This window comes from Palaemon carinicauda, chromosome 5 (assembly GCF_036898095.1).
Source record: "Palaemon carinicauda isolate YSFRI2023 chromosome 5, ASM3689809v2, whole genome shotgun sequence".
NCBI classification, from domain to species: Eukaryota; Metazoa; Arthropoda; class Malacostraca; order Decapoda; family Palaemonidae; genus Palaemon; species Palaemon carinicauda.
In genome coordinates, this window is record NC_090729.1 from 123223795 (window position 1) to 123242558 (window position 18764).

The following is an 18764-nucleotide window of genomic DNA, read 5'->3' on the forward strand; positions in this document are numbered from 1 at the left end:
AAAACAAGCAAAAATTCGTTAACCGTTAAACTGAATTAAATAAAAGCTATCTAGCTAATATCAGAAGGTTTCTAGTAATGCGACAGCCGTAAATCAAAGAGAATACATCACCAAATAAGCGAGAATAAACTCGAAGACCATAAGCGTATCCCAGAACGTCTAGCCGGAGGCACGACAGAGGAATAATTGAGGAGGTGTAAACAACAAATGATTGAGTACCTGGCCACAGGTGGCGCTGGTAAGTACACCCCCTTCTAGTATTGTGATAGCTGGCGTATCCCTCCATAGAATTCTGTCGGGCAACGGAGTTGACAGCTACATGATTATCGGGTAAGTTTAATATTGAAAATTAAATTTTCCACCTCAACAACCTTTCTTGGTGCAAGGCCTAAAGGCAAAAGTGGCTATTCTGTTAGGGGGTTGCCTGGCTTCTCCACATGCTTCCTCTTGTCAACCGACCAACCAGCTTTTAGCTGTATTAAAGACCAATCAGGCTTAGAAGTTTCTAGTGATAGGAAAAAGTGGCATTTTTCCATACAACATGATAGTACTGGTGTACATTTAGAAGTGGGGCATCAGGGCAGAGTACTTGTTCTGTACGGCGGAACTACTGCTGTACTCATATATTTCTCCTACCTTGAGTTTATTCCAGAGAAATGAAACTTACTAGTCAAGCAGGATTCAACAATAACTTTTCCAAGATGTTATAAGCCTTGCAACAGATCTTTGGTCTACTACTTACGACCAGCTGTTCCTCACTCATCCGTTGTGTGCTCACACCATCTCAAGTCTTTGAAATCATGGTTGACTTGAATGTCTCTGGACAAGGTATGGCATCTTATTACCAATTAGTCATTTATAATACTGTAGTATTTTCTTGTGATACAGTGGTCATGGATCTTACCATTGTCATTTCCCATATTTCTCTTGCATAGAATGGTACAGGCCTTATGTATCAGGCACAGTCTCTGCTCTATGCTAATGTTAGATTTTTATATGCCCATAGTTTTTAGCATGTGCTTCTTTTCATCCATGCTGCAGCTACTTGCCTTCAACTCCTATTTCATAGTACATTGCATTTTCTGAGTAAAGGTAAATGCTGCTATTCTTTTTAAAGCTTCCTGGCATCACAATGTAGTTCTTCACTTTCTTCTCTTTGATATTGCAGTTCTAAATCATGTCTATTTGACTAGACACCAATTGTTATAATTGGTACACTACTGTTCTCACACTACTTTAGCACAACAGGTACATGATCACTTTCTTGACTCTATTTTCTCGTACTTCCTTTTCAGTCACATTGAGCTTTGTTTTGCATACGTTGATTCTCAGTCCACTTCCTTCCACTGGTTTTTTTGGTGTTAAGACACTGTCACCTGAATCAAACAACTCCCAGCTGTAAAAGTATAATCAAACAAATTCCATGATACACTAAAACAATTTTTTCGTGTAAAACTTTATTTCACACTTTGTACATAAGAACAATATATTTTGATAACAATATTCATGTATAATAATGAAATGCATGGCAGTAACATACCTGGCTAGAAGAAAAATTCCCCCTAGAATCTCAGTCTCCCAAAATTGAATTAGTCAAATGTAATTAATGTTGACATTTATGGTTTTTCTCATTTTCCCAAATCTAGATTTTGATTGAATAATTACTGCCTATAAGTAGGCTTTTAGATTTATTTCAAATTTGATTTCAACTTAGTCTGTGTACTGTGACATCATCATCTTGAAGAATATTCTTGAATAAGTGTTATATTAAAATTCTTTTCCCTTTGATTGTGTCTCGCATATTACAAAGCAAGATTTTGATTTAATGACTATGTACAAACATACATATTTTTGATTATCTAACAAAAGTACATTAATTCCTATAAAATACAGCAAAAGGTTTAATATCAAGAAGGATGCATAGGGTGTCAATTTTCAAAATTATACTAATTGTAGCAATTCATAGACATAAGATTCAATAGAGAGAATTACTTACTAGCTCCAAGCACTCTTTACCCATGCAACAACAGCTGTGCCCTATATGCCTTTGCTCAGACATGGATGTAGGAATCTCATAGCCATTATAGTAACATATTTGAAACAGGGACTTTAAAGATTGACCAGATAAATGTCCGAGTAAAGGTATGTCTGAAGGATCACAGAATTGTTAGTAACAATATAGACAAGGAGAAAACATAGGCAAGAAAAAAGATTTTGTGGTCATAACCACATTCTAGACAATTTCATATTTTCAAACCTAATTTTTGGTATTTATTTTAACAAATTTTATCTTAACTGAAGATATGAATTCTTCAATTATTTTGCCAATTCTGTACATAACATCACAATAAATTTTGGCATTGAAATTAACAACATATAACAATTAATGAGATGTTAGTATGTGGTTGAGAACACAAAAGTGTTGGCCTGCATTCCCAAAATGCCTGTCCTTTCTGTGTAATTAGGTGCCCTTATAAAATTCATGGTATGCTGACCTATTTAATGCTACTTTATTTAATAAATTGTATTTATAAGAGTTAACAAACTTAGCTACATTACTGACACAGTGTTGTGGGGATAACAGCTTAAGTAGAATAACATTGCTTTCGTTAGACAACTTGACGGGCATAGGTAGTTTAAGGACTTGATTAGTGGGCATGTGGGTTTGCAGGTCAAAAGATGGAGGGCTGGGTTGAGTGGTAGTTAGTTCAGGAGCCTGCCTGACTAGTCTACTTGTTAGAAAAAGAGAAGATACAGAGTGGTCGCTCACACACACACAACCATTTAACTTTAAAAGTGGTAATGTTCAACATCTGCACTTGACCTCTGTTTCAGTGTTGGTTCCACTTGAAAAATTATTTCTATGCTGAATCTAAAAGGAACTTTTATTATAAAATCTCTGAAAATTATACCTTAAAATTTCAAAGTTGTTTATGTGGGAGAAGTGCTTTAAAAACATTTAAATTATTAGTTTCCTGTTAACTATGATTCTGGTTGAAATTAAACTAGAATGCTTACTTTGTGGCATGTGATCTTTCTACAAAGATTTAACAGCAATGGAAATGTGACTTGTTAAAATGTGCGAGTTTTAAAATTACTGAACCCTATTTACATAGCATCTATTTGGTTGAGTGGTAATGCAAGCAACCGAGATAGTAATGTGATTATAGTACAAATTCATAGAGCCTTGGTACAGAATAACTATACAGCTGATAATAATACAGTATAACAGATGGGTGCATAACCAATAGCTTGTAAAAAATAACAATGTTTACAAACATCATAATAGTCCTCACGCTTTAAGTTGCCATATATTCTTTCTTCAATAACTAACTGACAAAAATCATATATATATATATATATTTATTATTTTAGATCTGCTCAAAAGAAAACTGTATAATCACAAAACTAGAGCCTATTTATCAAATATACCTGTTTAATGCTCTATCATAATATCAACTATGATATATTTCAACACTGGCTATGAAACTAGACTCTGGAGTAATACAGACTGGGTTTGTACACACACAGTTCATTATTGTCGGGGCACTGAGCCTCCAGTAACAACGCTACAGCAATGCATGAGGGTGATGTATTGAACTAGCAGCAGCAGCAGTTTACACCACCTTTATGTCACCATGCCTTGTGGCCACCCTCACGCGTTGCCTAGCCCAGTCTCACTCCTCAACTGACACTTTATAGAATTTTCCTTTTACCTATGCAAAAATACATTTTTATTTGCTGAAAACCCAGAGCGGGAGCAGCGCTGTTATCTTATTGGCTGGAATTACAGTACATTAACTACATTTAGTAATTTGCAACTAAAATATTCAGCATTTGCAATGGCCAGAACTCCTGCTTGGTCAGACCTTTCATCGAATATAAATGTAACTTGGCATATGCAAATCTGCTGGGTTGATTGCGTCATTTGGCCATTTAAGTGTTAGGCTTTGTGGTTCCTAGCCTTGTGAAGTTTTTAAACAGAAATGGCCAAGCTCCTGTGACAGCAAGACCCAGTTCATTCACATCACTAGATTAAATTAGGCCAGCCAGCACAAATACAGCACCAGACTCACCGACTTGGGTACAAGATGGGGAGAATGACTGGGAGGGTAATGTTGGAAAATGGGGAGCAACTTATTAATATGATTAAATTAGTGTACAGAACTACAGTACTCCCTTTTTTCTAAATGAATCAAGTACAGTTATGCTAAATTTTGAATTCAATAATTAACTCACTAAGTATAACACAATAGCCTAGTCTGTAATAATGAAATGGTATAGTATATTTCATCCAAAGTAGCTTATGTATTAAGAAAAGTCTTTGTGCATAACTGCAGAGCACTTGGCACACAAGTGTCTATTACAAGTAAAATCTATTATTAATAAAGCAGAGTTCCTTTATGCAAGGAAACTGGTTTTAAAAATGGCCTCAACCAAAAGTCTAAAAATAAGCAGAGAAGGTAAGAAAAATTAAGGGATTTGACATTTCACAGACAGCAATTATTACTAAAATAAGAATCAATCCACAGAGCAGGAGTCAATAAGTGAAAGAAAAAGTATTGAGCTGACAGTAGAGGGAGGAAAGTGTCCCTCCGTGCAGGCCACTTTTTGTCATAGTCAGGGTTTGACCTAGTTCATGAGGATCCATGGGATCTAGACTTTGCACGAGTTAACTTGTGTTACCCGTGAGTATCTTAGCAAGTTACTGTACATAGAATAAGCAAAGGGGAAATGGGAGGGACTACAGAGGATATTTGAGGGTTGGGAATTAAATTTCATCAGGAGAATGATGATGATGGTACCTTAAGGGCTCTTTTTTTTGTTTTTTGTTTTTTAACCAGAGCACCTTTATTAAGTAAGTAGGCCTCTGACTGCAACAGTGCTAAGTGCTAATGATACTCACCTACATTGTCCAGATATAACCACTTAACATCTATGTGAAGTGGTCATAAAGACATAGACATACATAGGTGCATGAATATGTCCATAACACATACAGTAGGGAGACCCTCTGATAGGCTTTGTGCGTATTTCTAGTGTATTTGCAATTAATTTGAGGAGAGCTATTTCACATACCAAGATTTGCATATAATGAATGTTATAACCCACCTTACAAGTTCCAAAGCCCCTGGACCATCCTAACCACCCAACATGAAAGGGGAAGCTTGCATCCGGAAGTGTTGGTGGTGGCAAGGACAGACCTTCGGCCAATGGAATGTCTTTTGCATGTGTGTGTATGTATAATGTGGTAGATCACAACTTATTTTTCACTGTTCAACCATATTGTTTTCCCATAAAACTTACCTACTTAATCAGACTACGCATTGCGTACAAACTTATTATGCACTAGTGAGCTACACCCAAAGACTACTATGTCCACTAACCAGGTAATGATTGTATTTGGAGAACACATGATATTGATGTTTGCCAACTGCCTGCTTGTGTAATCTGTAATTTTTTTTTATTAATGATACATCACTTTAGATGAATTTATTTGGGTAAGACAGAAAACCCACTAATATATATGGTCTTTTTGAGTAAGCAGACATCATGTGATATAGAAAGTGCCTGCCTTACTGATGCTCCCCATCCAAGGCTGCTAGGTACTTTTCTTCAATTACTAGAGGAACCAATTTATGCCTGTGAAGAAAAAAAAATGTTAATGTTCAATATTAATGACAATATATTTCAAAATTAAGACAAGTTCGCTTTTTCTTATTGTGACGAAATTTTTAAAAAATATGACAAATTTAGAGATGATTAATATTTCTCCTTAACTAATACAAACCTTGAGTTATTTATGTGGATATACTTCGGCAGAGCTGGAAGGTAGGTAACTTTTTTTATTTCAGGCGACTTATTGGGGAACATGTGATGGCGGGACAATTTATATAAATAGCTCCAGGTTTGTATTATTAAGGGGAAAAATACAAATTTTCTCTATATTTGTCATTTGTTCCCATACGAACAAACCTTGCGTTGTGTGGATGACTCGCCCTTAGGTGGGTGGTAAGTCCGACTACTAGCTCAAGTCATTGACCTGGGTTTACCTAGTACAGTATTAGACTGTAATCGAGAGAAACCTAGCCACCGTGCTTACCAGCACTCTAAAATCAAAATCTGTACCATGGACTTCCACTGTCTTGGGCTAGAGTTCTCTTGAGTTCTCAAGAGTTTAAATAGGAACCTTACGCATATGAAATAGACTTTTCCCTCTTGCCTACCTCACGGATAGCATTGGGGACATGTACAAGTATATTAATTTTAAAACTATACAGTACTGTACTAGGTTACACTAGGGAAGTGGTTCTTCCCTGCAGAGGGACTCATGGTGCTGTACCTCAAGGAAGGGGAAGATGAAGAAAGGAAAAAGGTCAGACATGCTCTCATTCATTGCAGACTTAACCCCAGTAACCAATGCCCTCAACCATCTACTACGTGTCCAGCAAGGAGCTCGAGGTATTATTCAAACCATCCGTTGTGCAGCCACCTCAGGACCAATAGTAAACGTCTCGAGTTTACTGTGAGTCATGTCTTGGAGATAGTGGGCAGTGAAGGTGGTCTGATATTTCCACACGCCCTCCTGTAATACCTGCAACATGGAGTAATTGCGCTTGAATGCCAGAGACGTACTGATGCCCTGACATCATGAACTCTAGGTCTTCGAGCTGGAGGAGGTTCTGGATTCAAAGCATTGTCTATGAATGCGAATCCAGGCTGAAATAATGTCTTTAGTAATTCTCCTCCTAATCCTACCTGAACTTACAAAAAGCAAAATTAGTCAGGGCTGAGTTGCCGAGTGCGTTAAGGTAATAAGGTAATATCTCAAACTCCTCACCAGACACGGTAAAAATCAATCTGGGTCATTGGTTACAGAACAAAGACTCTTACTTTAAAAATGCCTGAATCTACTGTATGGTCCAATACCCCTAGATTTTGAGTCTTTGCAATGAACTATTGGACGTAGTCAAGTGTCACCTTCCCCATCCCCTTGAATGGGCAATGTCGTACGAGACCAAGAAGTTCATTAACTTTTTGCTGAGGCTAAAGCGATTAGGAACGCCATCTTCAAAGTGAGATTACGTAATGGTTCATTGGAAAGTTCTTTTAAGGATCTCAAGACGCGAACCACGTTCCAAGGAGTAGGTCATATCTCCGACTGTGGGCAAGTGATCTCATAACTGTGTGAATAAGGAAAGTTCCAAAGAAGAGAAAAGATCTACTCCCTTCAGTCTAAAGGTAAGGCTTAAGGCTGGGGGATAGTCCTTCAACGCCGTGACCGAAAGGAGCTTTTCCTCCCTAAGGTATACAAGAAACTCCGCCATTACTGGAATAGTAGCATCGAGTGGAGAGATATTCCTTTCATGCCACCAATCACAAAAGATTGTTCACTTTGCCTGGAATACAGCAGAAAAGGACTATTGTAAGTAACCATAAGTTGCAAAAAGCCTCTCAGAGAGGAGATGCTAGATAATTTCCAGGCATGAAGCTGTACAGACGGGACGGTCTTGTGAAGGATGTTCACGTGTGGTCGTTAGTGTAGATCTGGTCGTGGAGGTAGTTCTCTCAGGAGATCTAGTAGAAGTCGCAGAAGATCTGGGAACAATTCTCTATGATGCCATAGCAGAGCTGTGAGGGCATCATTAAGTTTTTGGATGCTCTTATCTTGTTGAGCAATCTTCTCATAAGACAGAACGGGGGAAATGTGTAAACGCTGATGATGTCCCACCGTTGTTGTAATACATCTTCCCATAGAGCCCGAGGGTCCGGAACTGGAAAACAGTGCAGCGGGAGCCTGAAGTTCAGGGATGTTGTGAATAGGTCCACTATTGAGGAGCCCCACAAAGTCAGGACTTTGTTGCTTATCAGAGGATTCAAAGACCATTCGGAGCCCACTATCGGAGTTGCACTGCTCATATTGTCTGCGAGCACATTCCTCTTGCCCGGAATGAAGCGAGCTGATAGGACACACTGTTTTTCTGACCATCATAGAATCTCTACTGCAAGATGGCATAGGGGCTGTGAAAAGGTACCATCTTGTTTGTGTATGTAAGCCACCACTGTGGTGTTGCTGCTCATCAACACCACCGAGTGGCCCGCCAGCAACTGATGGAACTGACGGAGAGCTAGATAGGCTGCTCTCATTTCCAAGAGGTTTGCGTGCTGGTATCTTTCAGACTCAGACCACAGGCCTGAGACTGTGTGCTGCAGCAAGTAGGCCCCCCTCCTCCTTTTGATGCGTCTGTGTAGAGCAACAAGTCTAGAGGAGGGATGAGAGGATCTTGCCCCTTTGTACAGATTTTCATCTGCCACCCCCCATAGGTGGTCTGTCACTTGGTCCTGGGCAATAGGAACTAGAGTGTCCAAGGAGTTGGAGTGTTGATTCCACACAGACTTCATCTGCCATTGCAGGGATCTGATCCTGAGGCAGCCATTGAGAACTAGATGTTGTGTGAAGATTAGGTGACCTAGAAGACGTAACCATTGTCGGGCTGTTGTCTTCCCGTCTGAGGAAGGGTATTGCCACTTCTCTCAGCCTGTGTACTATGTTGTCTGAAGGGAAAACTTTCTGTTTGTTGGTGTCTATGATCACACTGAGATGAACAAGTCTCTGGGATAGAAGCAGTGAAGACTTTGAGATTATCATGATCACCAGATCTTGACAAAACTCTAGAACTCTCTCAGTGATGAAGAAGGGTCATCTCCGAGTCTTCTAGAATCAGCCAATCGTCGAGGTATCTCAGGAGACAAATGCTGTTCTTGTGAGCGCAAGATGCAACAAGGGCAAACACCCTGGTAAAGACCTGAGGTGCTGTCGCGAGACCAACACAGAGAACCTTGAACTGGTATCGCTTATTCTTGTGTATGAATCTGAGATACTTCCTTAAAGATGTATGGATTGGGATCTGGAAGTATGCATCCTGGAGATCAAATGTGCACATGAAGTTCCTTGGTTGTACAGCCTGGATGATCGTGTCAGTCATCTCCATTCTGAACGGAGTTTGTTGGACAAATTTGTTTAGGGGGGAGAGATCTATGACTGGCCTCTAGACACCTTTTTCACAAGAAAGGGTCGACTGTAGAAGCCCGCAAACCCGTCAAGGATCTCCTGGAAAGCCCCCTTCTGCATCATGGTCTGGGCTTCGGTCCGGAGGGACAGCTCCTTTATGGATCCCTTTGTATAGAAGCTTGACGACATTGGATCCCGAGTCTGAGGAGGGAGAGATTGAATGAATGGGATGTGATCACCTCTATTGTCCAGGGATCTGGCACCATGGTGCTGCCACCTCTGCCAGTGGTGTTGCAGGCATCCTCCCACGGGTGGTCGGTGATGAGGACTTCCCTCCCTAACGGGAGCGGCTGAACCTCTACCTCCTTTCTTTCCTTTGAAGGACTTGTTCCCTTTCTTCTCTCTGGCCTAAAAGGGATGCTTCGGCTGCCCCCTCTCTCTCCTGGAATGAAGATCCCTCGAGAGTTGAGTCCTCAGGCATGTTACTTCCACCTTCGCCCACAAGTCGATGGCATGGTGTGATTCAAGAACTCCAGTGTATGGGTATCTGACAAAATGAAAGACTAAAGAATTTCTTATAGACTCCTTAGACAGATCTTTGGAGCGCACAATATAGCCTAAAGACCTCAACCATAGGTCGAGCCATGAGGCAGCCTCCATGGCGTACTTCGCGCCTCACTTTATGTTGAGAAGCTCTTAGAGAAGAGAGATTGAGTCATAAGACCCCTAATGAGGGATTCCATTGAGGGTTTAAGAATCATGGTTGAGTGGGGTTCGTTCATCTCATGGTACTTCCTTTGAAGAATGAAATGAAGTGGGAGAGATCGAGACGAGGAACTTCCTCTTAGGGAACTAGAAGTTCCTGCTATCTGAGAGATACCTTTCCTCCTGGCTGCTGTCAGTCCCTTTGACCATAACAGTACTACGCTGGTCTTAGATGGTCTCAGAGTTGCAAACATTTAGTCCAGGACCATCTCTTTACCTTCCTAGGGGGTAGTACCAGGATTGGATAGCTTGTTTGTGGCCCTCATACAAGCAAGGAATTGCCAGAAAGTATATTCTGACTCTACGCTCTTGTTCAGAGTGGAAATTTAGGACTCGCTGCCCTTGGGAGATATTCCTTTTCCATATCCAAAGCATCATCTACCTCCAAGCTCACATCCATAGCAGCCTGGGGTAAGTTGAAGTCATCAACAGGGTCGTGAGAGGGACCTGCCTCAGGGGACCTATCACCTCTGGTCTACGAGATTCCCTTGCCTTAGCATTCTTGGGGACTGTCTTCGAGTCTTTTGACTCCCTCCGTAGAGGAAAATGCTCTCCCAGGATGGAAGGGTTTGGGGGAGCTTGTGGTTTCTTCGACACACTGGGCTCGGAGATTGGGGATTTCTTCTCTGCGGGTGGTTTTGAGACTGGACATTAGTCTGGGGAACCACCTGTATTTGTGTAAAATGGAACGGATGGATAGAGATTTCTCTGGGTGAGCCAAGATCCCTACTCGTTCTGGGTTGGACGAGATCCGCATGCGGTGGTGTGTTGCGTTTCATACTCCTCTTTTGCCTAGTAGTTAGAGTGGCTCTAGTCTTAACCGGAGTTAGGAGATGACTATCTAGGAGATTGCTCCGTGGAGGAGCACACGCTTTGCTCAGCACTGGGTTTAGATGGCGAAGACTGCTGAGCTTTAGATGCATTGCTACCCTTTGCGGATCTTCTCCCGAGGCCTAGACTACCCTGCTAGGATGAACCCAGCTCCGAACACTACAAAGGAATAAGCGGAATCGCTCTGACTTGAGCAAGTTGAGGCTGTGGAGGTGGAGGAGCCACACCCAAGACTTTTGGAGGGTAAATACCAGCGTATCAAATCAAGAGGGAAGTTCATCTCCTCTTAAAAAGTCCAGTGTTTCCTTTTGAAATACAGGGAGTCGAGAACGCCTTCTGATGGGAGGGTGTGAGGGAGTCTGAGATGATCTAGGAGACAGTCTCTGGGAACCTCTTTCGATGAGCAATAAGATCGATCGGCGGTTCCTTGAACCCTTCAGAGAAGGGAGTTGGCCTACTGCCAAAGAAAGTCTCCGTCGGAGGTGTAGGAAGAGTCGGGACCGCGGTCATGATTCGGTACCTCTAATTGTGAAACACTACAAGAACTGCCAATTCACGTATGAAATCACGAGATTCACGCGTTAACGGGTGCGATTCACTAGTGGAAGTGCTCGTCTCACGAGCGACTGGTGCTGATCGAGAAGGGGGAGGCCCTAAGGGCTCCTGTGTTACCGGAGGACTACTCACGCTAGCTAATGGCGAAGATGAGGGCCTTGGTACAAGGGCAACTCGAAGCATTGGGGAGCGTCTCACCGTGGTGGAACACGGAGAGCGTCGTGGAGTCAAGCGATTAGCTAAAGCGCCCCAGACAGCGAAGGGCGCTGGGGGTCGCTTAACGGGATGTTTTTCTGGAAACCATTCATCAGGAAGTCCATATTCCATATCCGGTCAAAGGATGATGAGGAGAGGTTCGAGTTGCAGTGCGCCTCGCAGATGTCAAGCGCGAGCATCCACCTTTTCTCCGTGGAGAGCAACGCTTAGGCTTTGATCATGAACGCACGGTTCGCGATTGGGAACTTTCTGTTTGTGATCGAGAGTGCCTAGCTCGTGATCATGAACGGTGGGAATATTTAGGGTGCCTAGCTTGTGAATGATGGGAACGTTATGAGTGCTTAGCTCGTGATCGTGAGTATCCCCCTTGTGAACGTGATCGTCATCCTCGTGATCAAGATCATTGAGATCTAGAACGCAAGCGTTCAGATCTAGACCTAGAGCATCTAGCTCATGAGTCTTTAGCTAGCGATCATGAGCCGTCAGCTCGGGAGACAGAATGGTTCCTAGAAGATGAGCGCCAAAACCGTGATAACCTGTGGTCTCATGAGAGTGAAGCTCTAGAATGGCGTCGCGAGGAAGAGCCCCAAGATAATGATGACCTGCAATCTCTTAGATGATCTTCGGATCGTCACTAACGAAGACCTGAAGAAGATTGTCCCAAAGGAGGAGTGTGTCATCCTTGCAATCGGCTGGCAGATGATTGCTGGCCGGTTAAAGATCATCTATGTCTGCAGCAGGCAGGAGGTTAGCACATGCACTGGAAACATTCCTGTGGGGAGAAACAAAGGGCTGCAGGTTAGAGTATGACGAAGTCCCAGGATACCAAGCAGGTTTGTCGCCTACAGGAGGCCGTTGGAGGGTTGGGTGTGAAAAATCACCTTATCCACGTGGGGAAGAGCCAGGGGAGGGCAAAAGATGGACCTTGCAAGGATAGAGAAGGGACTTTCCTTTGAAGGTCGTGCAGAAACCTCCAGAAACAGCCACGCCTGTAACACACCTGCAAGGGAAATTGGTTCCCTGGCTACTGGAGGAGAAGGTGCTCCACTAGGGGAAGCAACAATGCCCCCAGTACCCCAAGGTTGGAGTTGTTCTGTCTGCGCTCCTACTTGAGCATCCCCAAGAAGACAAGCGAGGAGGAGCTTCGGAAAGAGTTTTAGGGGTGTATGAAGAAGAAGCTCGCTGTTTCCTCGCCCCTGAAGGAGAGAGATCATGCTTAGCCACCTTCTTCCTGCAACACCCAAATTTCTCCCACTGGGAGGCATGCCACCCCCTACAATCATCACAGGGAAAGCCCTGCTCACAATGATTCCCCCGACAGGTTGGACACAAGGGGTGCACCCTCACAACTAGGTCAGGTTTGCATGGAAGTGCCAGAGAAGAAGGGCATTCACAACTGAAAAATAAAAACCAATGATAATAGGCAGTCAACGGCTAAGCCTTGAGGAGAAGAGAGAGGAGAGGTTCGCTCTCTACAAGCCTAAAGACTAAAACGACGTTGTTCACTGATGTGCGAGTAGATATACCCCCTATAGTGGTTAGGTAGGGTTACCACCTCGCACCTAAGTCTAATGGCTACCTTCCAGCTCTGGTGAAAGTATATCCACATCAATAACACAAGGTTTGCTAGTGTGGGAAAAAACATGATAATTTTTTTTATTGTTACTAATAATTTTTCAAAATTGCAGTAGGTACTTCTTCTTGGGTAGTGGCTAAGCACAAATATAATGGTATAAAATGAAACTGAGATAAACAAGACTAACTTTCATCACAACACTAATAACAGATCACAAGCACATGTAAAGTTTTAAGTTCTCAGATACTTTACCAGTTTGATAATTTGTTGTTTAGGAAAATAATATGCTATTTCCAATGCTGACAAATCACAGCAATTGCCTATGTGTTAATTTGTTTCGCCATGAAGAGATTCCTGTACTGTAACTGTGACACAGAACCCATGAGCTTTGCAAATGATTGATTGGAGGAAAAACATTTGTCAGTCACTGACCCAAGTATTTTAAGTATTAACAAACTCTTAAGGTATGCAAGAAAACAATTTGAAGAGAACACTAATATTCACTAGACCAAACAATGTATCAATACAATGATAGCAAAACAAGACTGCACTGAAAAAGTCATTCTCATGGAGACTTTTTTTAGATAAATCTTAATTCCAAGTTTTAAATTAAAGTTTTACAATCTTAATTTCAAAACTGACCTATAGTCAAATCTAAAAACATTACAGGCACAGGCACTGAGGGCTATAAGTAATTGATAACACTTGGTTTTTTACCTGATATATGGATAATTAATACCCAGTTCATTTGTTAAAGACCTTGACTCTCAAACTTTTAGTAGATATTAGGTCTTTTCATAGACCATAAATTCATATTCAATTCTTCATACATATTCCCACCTACAAATGTATAAGATTTGTGGGTCTAAGTAATGTAAGTCCATGTCATTTATTATTATTACTACATTACAACAAGCAGATGTCTTGCCTTTCCATCTATGCCCATCTTATTTGAGAGCAAGTCTCTCAAAGTTTGAACACCTTGCATTATGCTTCATTTTACTGAAGTTTTACATAATTTTACTTGGCTAGAATGTTTTCCTCTTTCCTAATCCATGGCAATCTACTACCATACGTCACACTAACATCGGGATTGTTAGTTCATACTAATTTAATTTTAGTTTTAAAAGAAGTCCATTTTATTGTAGGGAAACTATTCTCTAGTTTTTATACAAATATACACTTGGCTCCGCATCTTGTGCAGTTATATGTTATAGGGAACCTATTTCTTAGCTCGTAAAATGGTTTCTTCCAAGGGCACTTTCGTATCACTGTATGCAAAAGGTGTAACCTATATTGCTGCCAAAAATCATCCTGCAAGCAATTTATGCAAGAAAAAAGGGAACTGTTAATGATGCATTTCCTTTTTCAAAACTGAATCCACATCTGGAAGACACTTTTGAATCAGGACTCACTGAAGCAGGAATCCATAAACTATTGTTATTCATAAGGTGTGGACCATCTTTAACTAAACTAACAAGCTAACATTTTTAAAGAAAAATTACCATAGGTAATAATGAGAAAAATGTAAGGAAATTAAACAGATTATCAGCATTTAATCACCACTCAACTTCATCTCCTAACTCTGAAAAAAGTTTAAAAGTGGCTAAGTACATAGCTTGTGTAATGAATTAAAAATTCTTCTGATTCTAATAAAACCTTAGTAAGGATATACTTCATGTCATGAAATCCTTGTAGACTATGTTTTTATAAGATTCGGAGGGGTGGCTACAAGGCCATGTGATCTAAATCTCATAGATTCATTAAAAAATTATGGTGAAATATTTCTTAAGATGAACTCTACCCAATAAGAGTTTCTGGAATTGGGACAAGCTGTTAGATATCAACTAAATAAAAAGTGTTTCATAACTCCCACAAAGGGATTTTGTTTAAGAAAATTTATGATATATATACAGTAGTGCTGTCAGATATAAAGAAAAGAAAGGGAATGGAGATGTATGAAGAATATGGCAGCCTATTCAGTACATGTGACCATAAAAGTCAAGTAGAGAATGGGGTCCTAAAGACGTTATGGGGGATAAGTGCTGTCCGTGCACCTTGCGGGGTGCACTTTAGGCATCAATTACAGGGCCTTGATGAGTCTCCTTGTCCCTTGCTGCAGCTACTTTCTAGCATTCTAATTTACCCCCATTCTTGCCTTTTCCTTCCAACTCAGTGCCAAACCTCTAAACATTAATTTACAATGCAACTGCATCGTATCCCTCAGTTACACCGGTGCATGGAATAACCAACATAGTCCCAGTGCAGGGCTATATGGACCAAGTTCATAAATCAATCTAGATTGCTAAGGCCAGTCCTGAAAGGATTCCAGTTTTCAACTAAACTACCACTTACATTTCAACAAACCAACAACTTACATTCAAGTAAAAACTTTGTGAAAATGAATAGTTCAGTACTTAAAGGCTACATACATACATATAAATAATAATATATGAAACAAAAATGATTCAGCCTATAAAACCAAGAAATCCATGCAACTGCTGGTAATTTTGGAAAACTTTGTAACCTTATTCAGCATCATTTCTAAAATTTGTAACAGCTGATCATCAAGCTTCACAAATACCTAAATAGGTGAACATGATTTAAAGTACTTACCTGATGGGCAATAGCATGAGGAGGGCAACAGGGAACATCATTTTCAAATAGGGCCATGGGGCAAACCCAAATGAACACATAACAACTAGCTGTGCAATTTGTAGTCCTGTGAATTTGTGGATTTTTCGTTGAGGAACCCTCCTGATGTAGTGATTTGGAGGGTAAGCAGCCTGAAATAAAAATGCAGGGTGAAGTGTGTGAAAAATTATCGTCTAGTGCACGGTAAATTTAATTTATTAAAGGAAAATGGTAAAATTTAGCAATACTATAACATGTGAAAAAAGTGTGTATTTTAACAATGAAGCAAATATAAAAAATTTCACCCAGTGATATGAATTTTTATAACAGAAACATGCCACAGAAATTACAATTTCCATAATGGACAATACAGTGTAATACCTTATTAAACTACAATAAAAAAATTGTAAATTTATTCTTACCTGTTCCATGAAAAATAATGAAATTCTCTCAAACATCTGATTGCCATTGAGGGCAGTAACTGCCATATACAGGAAGAGACCATCAAGTACTGCCGTTGGGATGTAGGCCAAGGGATACGGTAACATAAAGATGGACAGACCAATGAGAATATTGGAAAATAGGCCTGTCAGTCGGGTTTCACGCACCTTCACAATTCTGTAAAATACAGAGGAGTAACATTCACTATTAAAGAAATGCCATTCGAATCTTTAACTAAAAACATTGAAGAAATTATCGAACTAAATCTTGTAGACATGAAAATTCTGTTAAAATACACAAATTAAAACATTATAGTAAAATATACACTGTGACTGAATAAATTCCTGCCAGTCGCACCAGCAGCCACTCTTGAAATCTTTCATGATTGAGATGGCAGAAAGAATTTCTATTAACTTTTCATCACTCCTTCCTTTATATTTTTTTAAATGAAAATTTCAAAGAATGGCTCCGTAGGGAGTTACAACCTATAGCATGCATTATATGGCAAGCTTTCGTCATTCATTCGTGTGTCACTTCAGCCTTAAATGGCTTGTTATCTACAACTCATTATTCCCCCGTTTGTTATGGTTTATTCTTGAGCATCTGTCCACTATACAGACATGCTTGTTTCTAAATTTCTCTTACACACAAAATCATAGTTTAAGGATGTGACTAGGTGGTTTGTTAAATATCTGAACAATAATTGTTTTTCTTAATCTTCATTCCATTTGTGCAGTTTCTTCTATAACAGACATTTCTTGGTCGACCTGTGACGCCCGGTGAAAAGGGTCCTTCTTTACACTTTTCTGATATAAACCTTCCAAATATACCAGAGAAAGATAAAAGCATGGAATGCATTCTATTGTTTCTTTAAAAATTAAAGGAAAATTTTGTTTCTATAAATATACTCTATTGGGTTTCCAAGTTGCGTTTAGTTTTTCTTGGAGAAATCATGTTACAGTAATTAAATTTCTATAGATGCCTTTAATTTATTCTTCTAGTTCATATGCCATCACTTCTTTTCTTGGAAATACGGACCCCTGTCTGGTCATCTGGAGTAAGTCTCTTATTTTGTTCTGTTCTATTTTCTTAGGATTATGATGTAGATTAGAGACTGAGGAGTTAAAATTCATCCCTCTCATATGACTGGTCTCTTACCTGGGGTAGAGCCATTTTTTTTTTCTCCTTCCTCGTTAGTGCGATCTCAAGTCTTATCTCCAGATCCTTTATACCGCAGAATGAATCCTTAATCTTTTCAATAGGAACTGTGCTATTTTTGCTGCTTTTGTCTCAAGATTTATGGGAAAAAATCCTTCTTCTCTCAGGCAGCTCTATACAGTATCACTGGTCAGGGTCACCTCTACCTGCATTTACTATGGACATGGATGAACCCTATGGTCAGGTCTCACCCTATTCAATAATTCTGTTTTCTTAAGACCACAGATAGAAAGGACATCACCTGTCCCATTAATAATTTCCATGATGTATAATTGTTTAGCTTTTCACAATACAAAGCTTCAATTTTACTCAAACAGATGTATCGTTTATGTCTATACACAGCTTGAAGAACAGCATGAATCAGAAAGATAGAAATGTTATAGGAACTAGGTAAGGTATCAAAAGGATATAAATTAATTTTGAGGTAAGCACACCTCTTTCTAACTAACACTTACATTTCATAAACATGTCCTTGTTCTACTCTTTCTTCAACATCAGCAAGAGAACGGACATGCAATGGCGAGTGTGGCAAACATGCGTGCATCCATGGTAATCCAAAGATGGAAAGAAATCCATTCATTAGGGCCACAACCATCAAGTCAAGGTGATACGCTGGACCCTTCTTTAATCTGAAAAATAACAATTATACATTAACCTAAGAGTACAAAGATAACAATGACTGGTTATCACTTGTCTACAAGATAGAAAATTACAATATTTTAAAAGTCCCATGATATTGAATAACATTGACTGACTTGTAAATATTCATAAACCAAGTATAATTCAAATTATTATTATTATTATTATTATTACTATCCAAGCTACAACCCTAGTTGGAAAAGCAAGATGCTATAAGCCCAGGGGCTCCAACAGGGAAAAATAGCCCAGTGAGGAAAGGAAATAAGGAAATAAATAAATGAAGAGAACAAATTAACAATAAATCATTCTAAAAACAGTAACAACGTCAAAACAGACATGTCATATATAAACTATTAACAGCATCAAAAACAAATATGTCATAAATAAACTATAAAAAGACTCATGTCCGCCTGGTCAACAAAAAAGCATTTGCTCCAACTTTGAACTTTTGAAGTTCTACTGATTCAACCACCCGATTAGGAAGATCATTCCACAACTTGGTAACAGCTGGAATAAAACTTCTAGAGTACTGCGTAGTATTGAGTCTCGTGATGGAGAAGGCCTGGCTATTAGAATTAACTGCCTGCCTAGTATTACGAACAGGATAGAATTGTCCAGGGAGATCTGAATGTAAAGGATGGTCAGAGTTATGAAAAATCTTATGCAACATGCATAATGAACTAATTGAACGACGGTGCCAGAGATTAATATCTAGATCAGGAATAAGAAATTTAATAGACCGTAAGTTTCTGTCCAACAAATTAAGATGAGAATCAGCAGCTGAAGACCAAACAGGAGAACAATACTCAAAACAAGGTAGAATGAAAGAATTAAAACACTTCTTCAGAATAGATTGATCACCGAAAATCTTGAAAG

General features: G+C 39.9%; 1 protein-coding gene across 2 annotated transcripts in view; it reads right to left on the reverse strand.

Annotated features, from left to right (window-relative positions):
• Positions 1–1440: 1440 nt before the first annotated feature.
• LOC137641457 (solute carrier family 4 member 11-like) overlaps positions 1441–18764 on the reverse strand; it is a 42217-nt gene continuing 24893 nt past the window's right edge. For both annotated transcript variants that reach the window (XM_068374029.1, XM_068374028.1), the window contains 4 exons: positions 17705–17878; positions 16013–16208; positions 15573–15742; positions 1441–5643 (listed from right to left, as the gene is read on the reverse strand). In XM_068374029.1, coding sequence (XP_068230130.1) covers positions 5577–5643; positions 15573–15742; positions 16013–16208; positions 17705–17878 — 607 coding nt within the window. In that variant the 3' untranslated portion in view covers positions 1441–5576. The remainder of the gene's footprint in view (positions 5644–15572; positions 15743–16012; positions 16209–17704; positions 17879–18764) is intronic.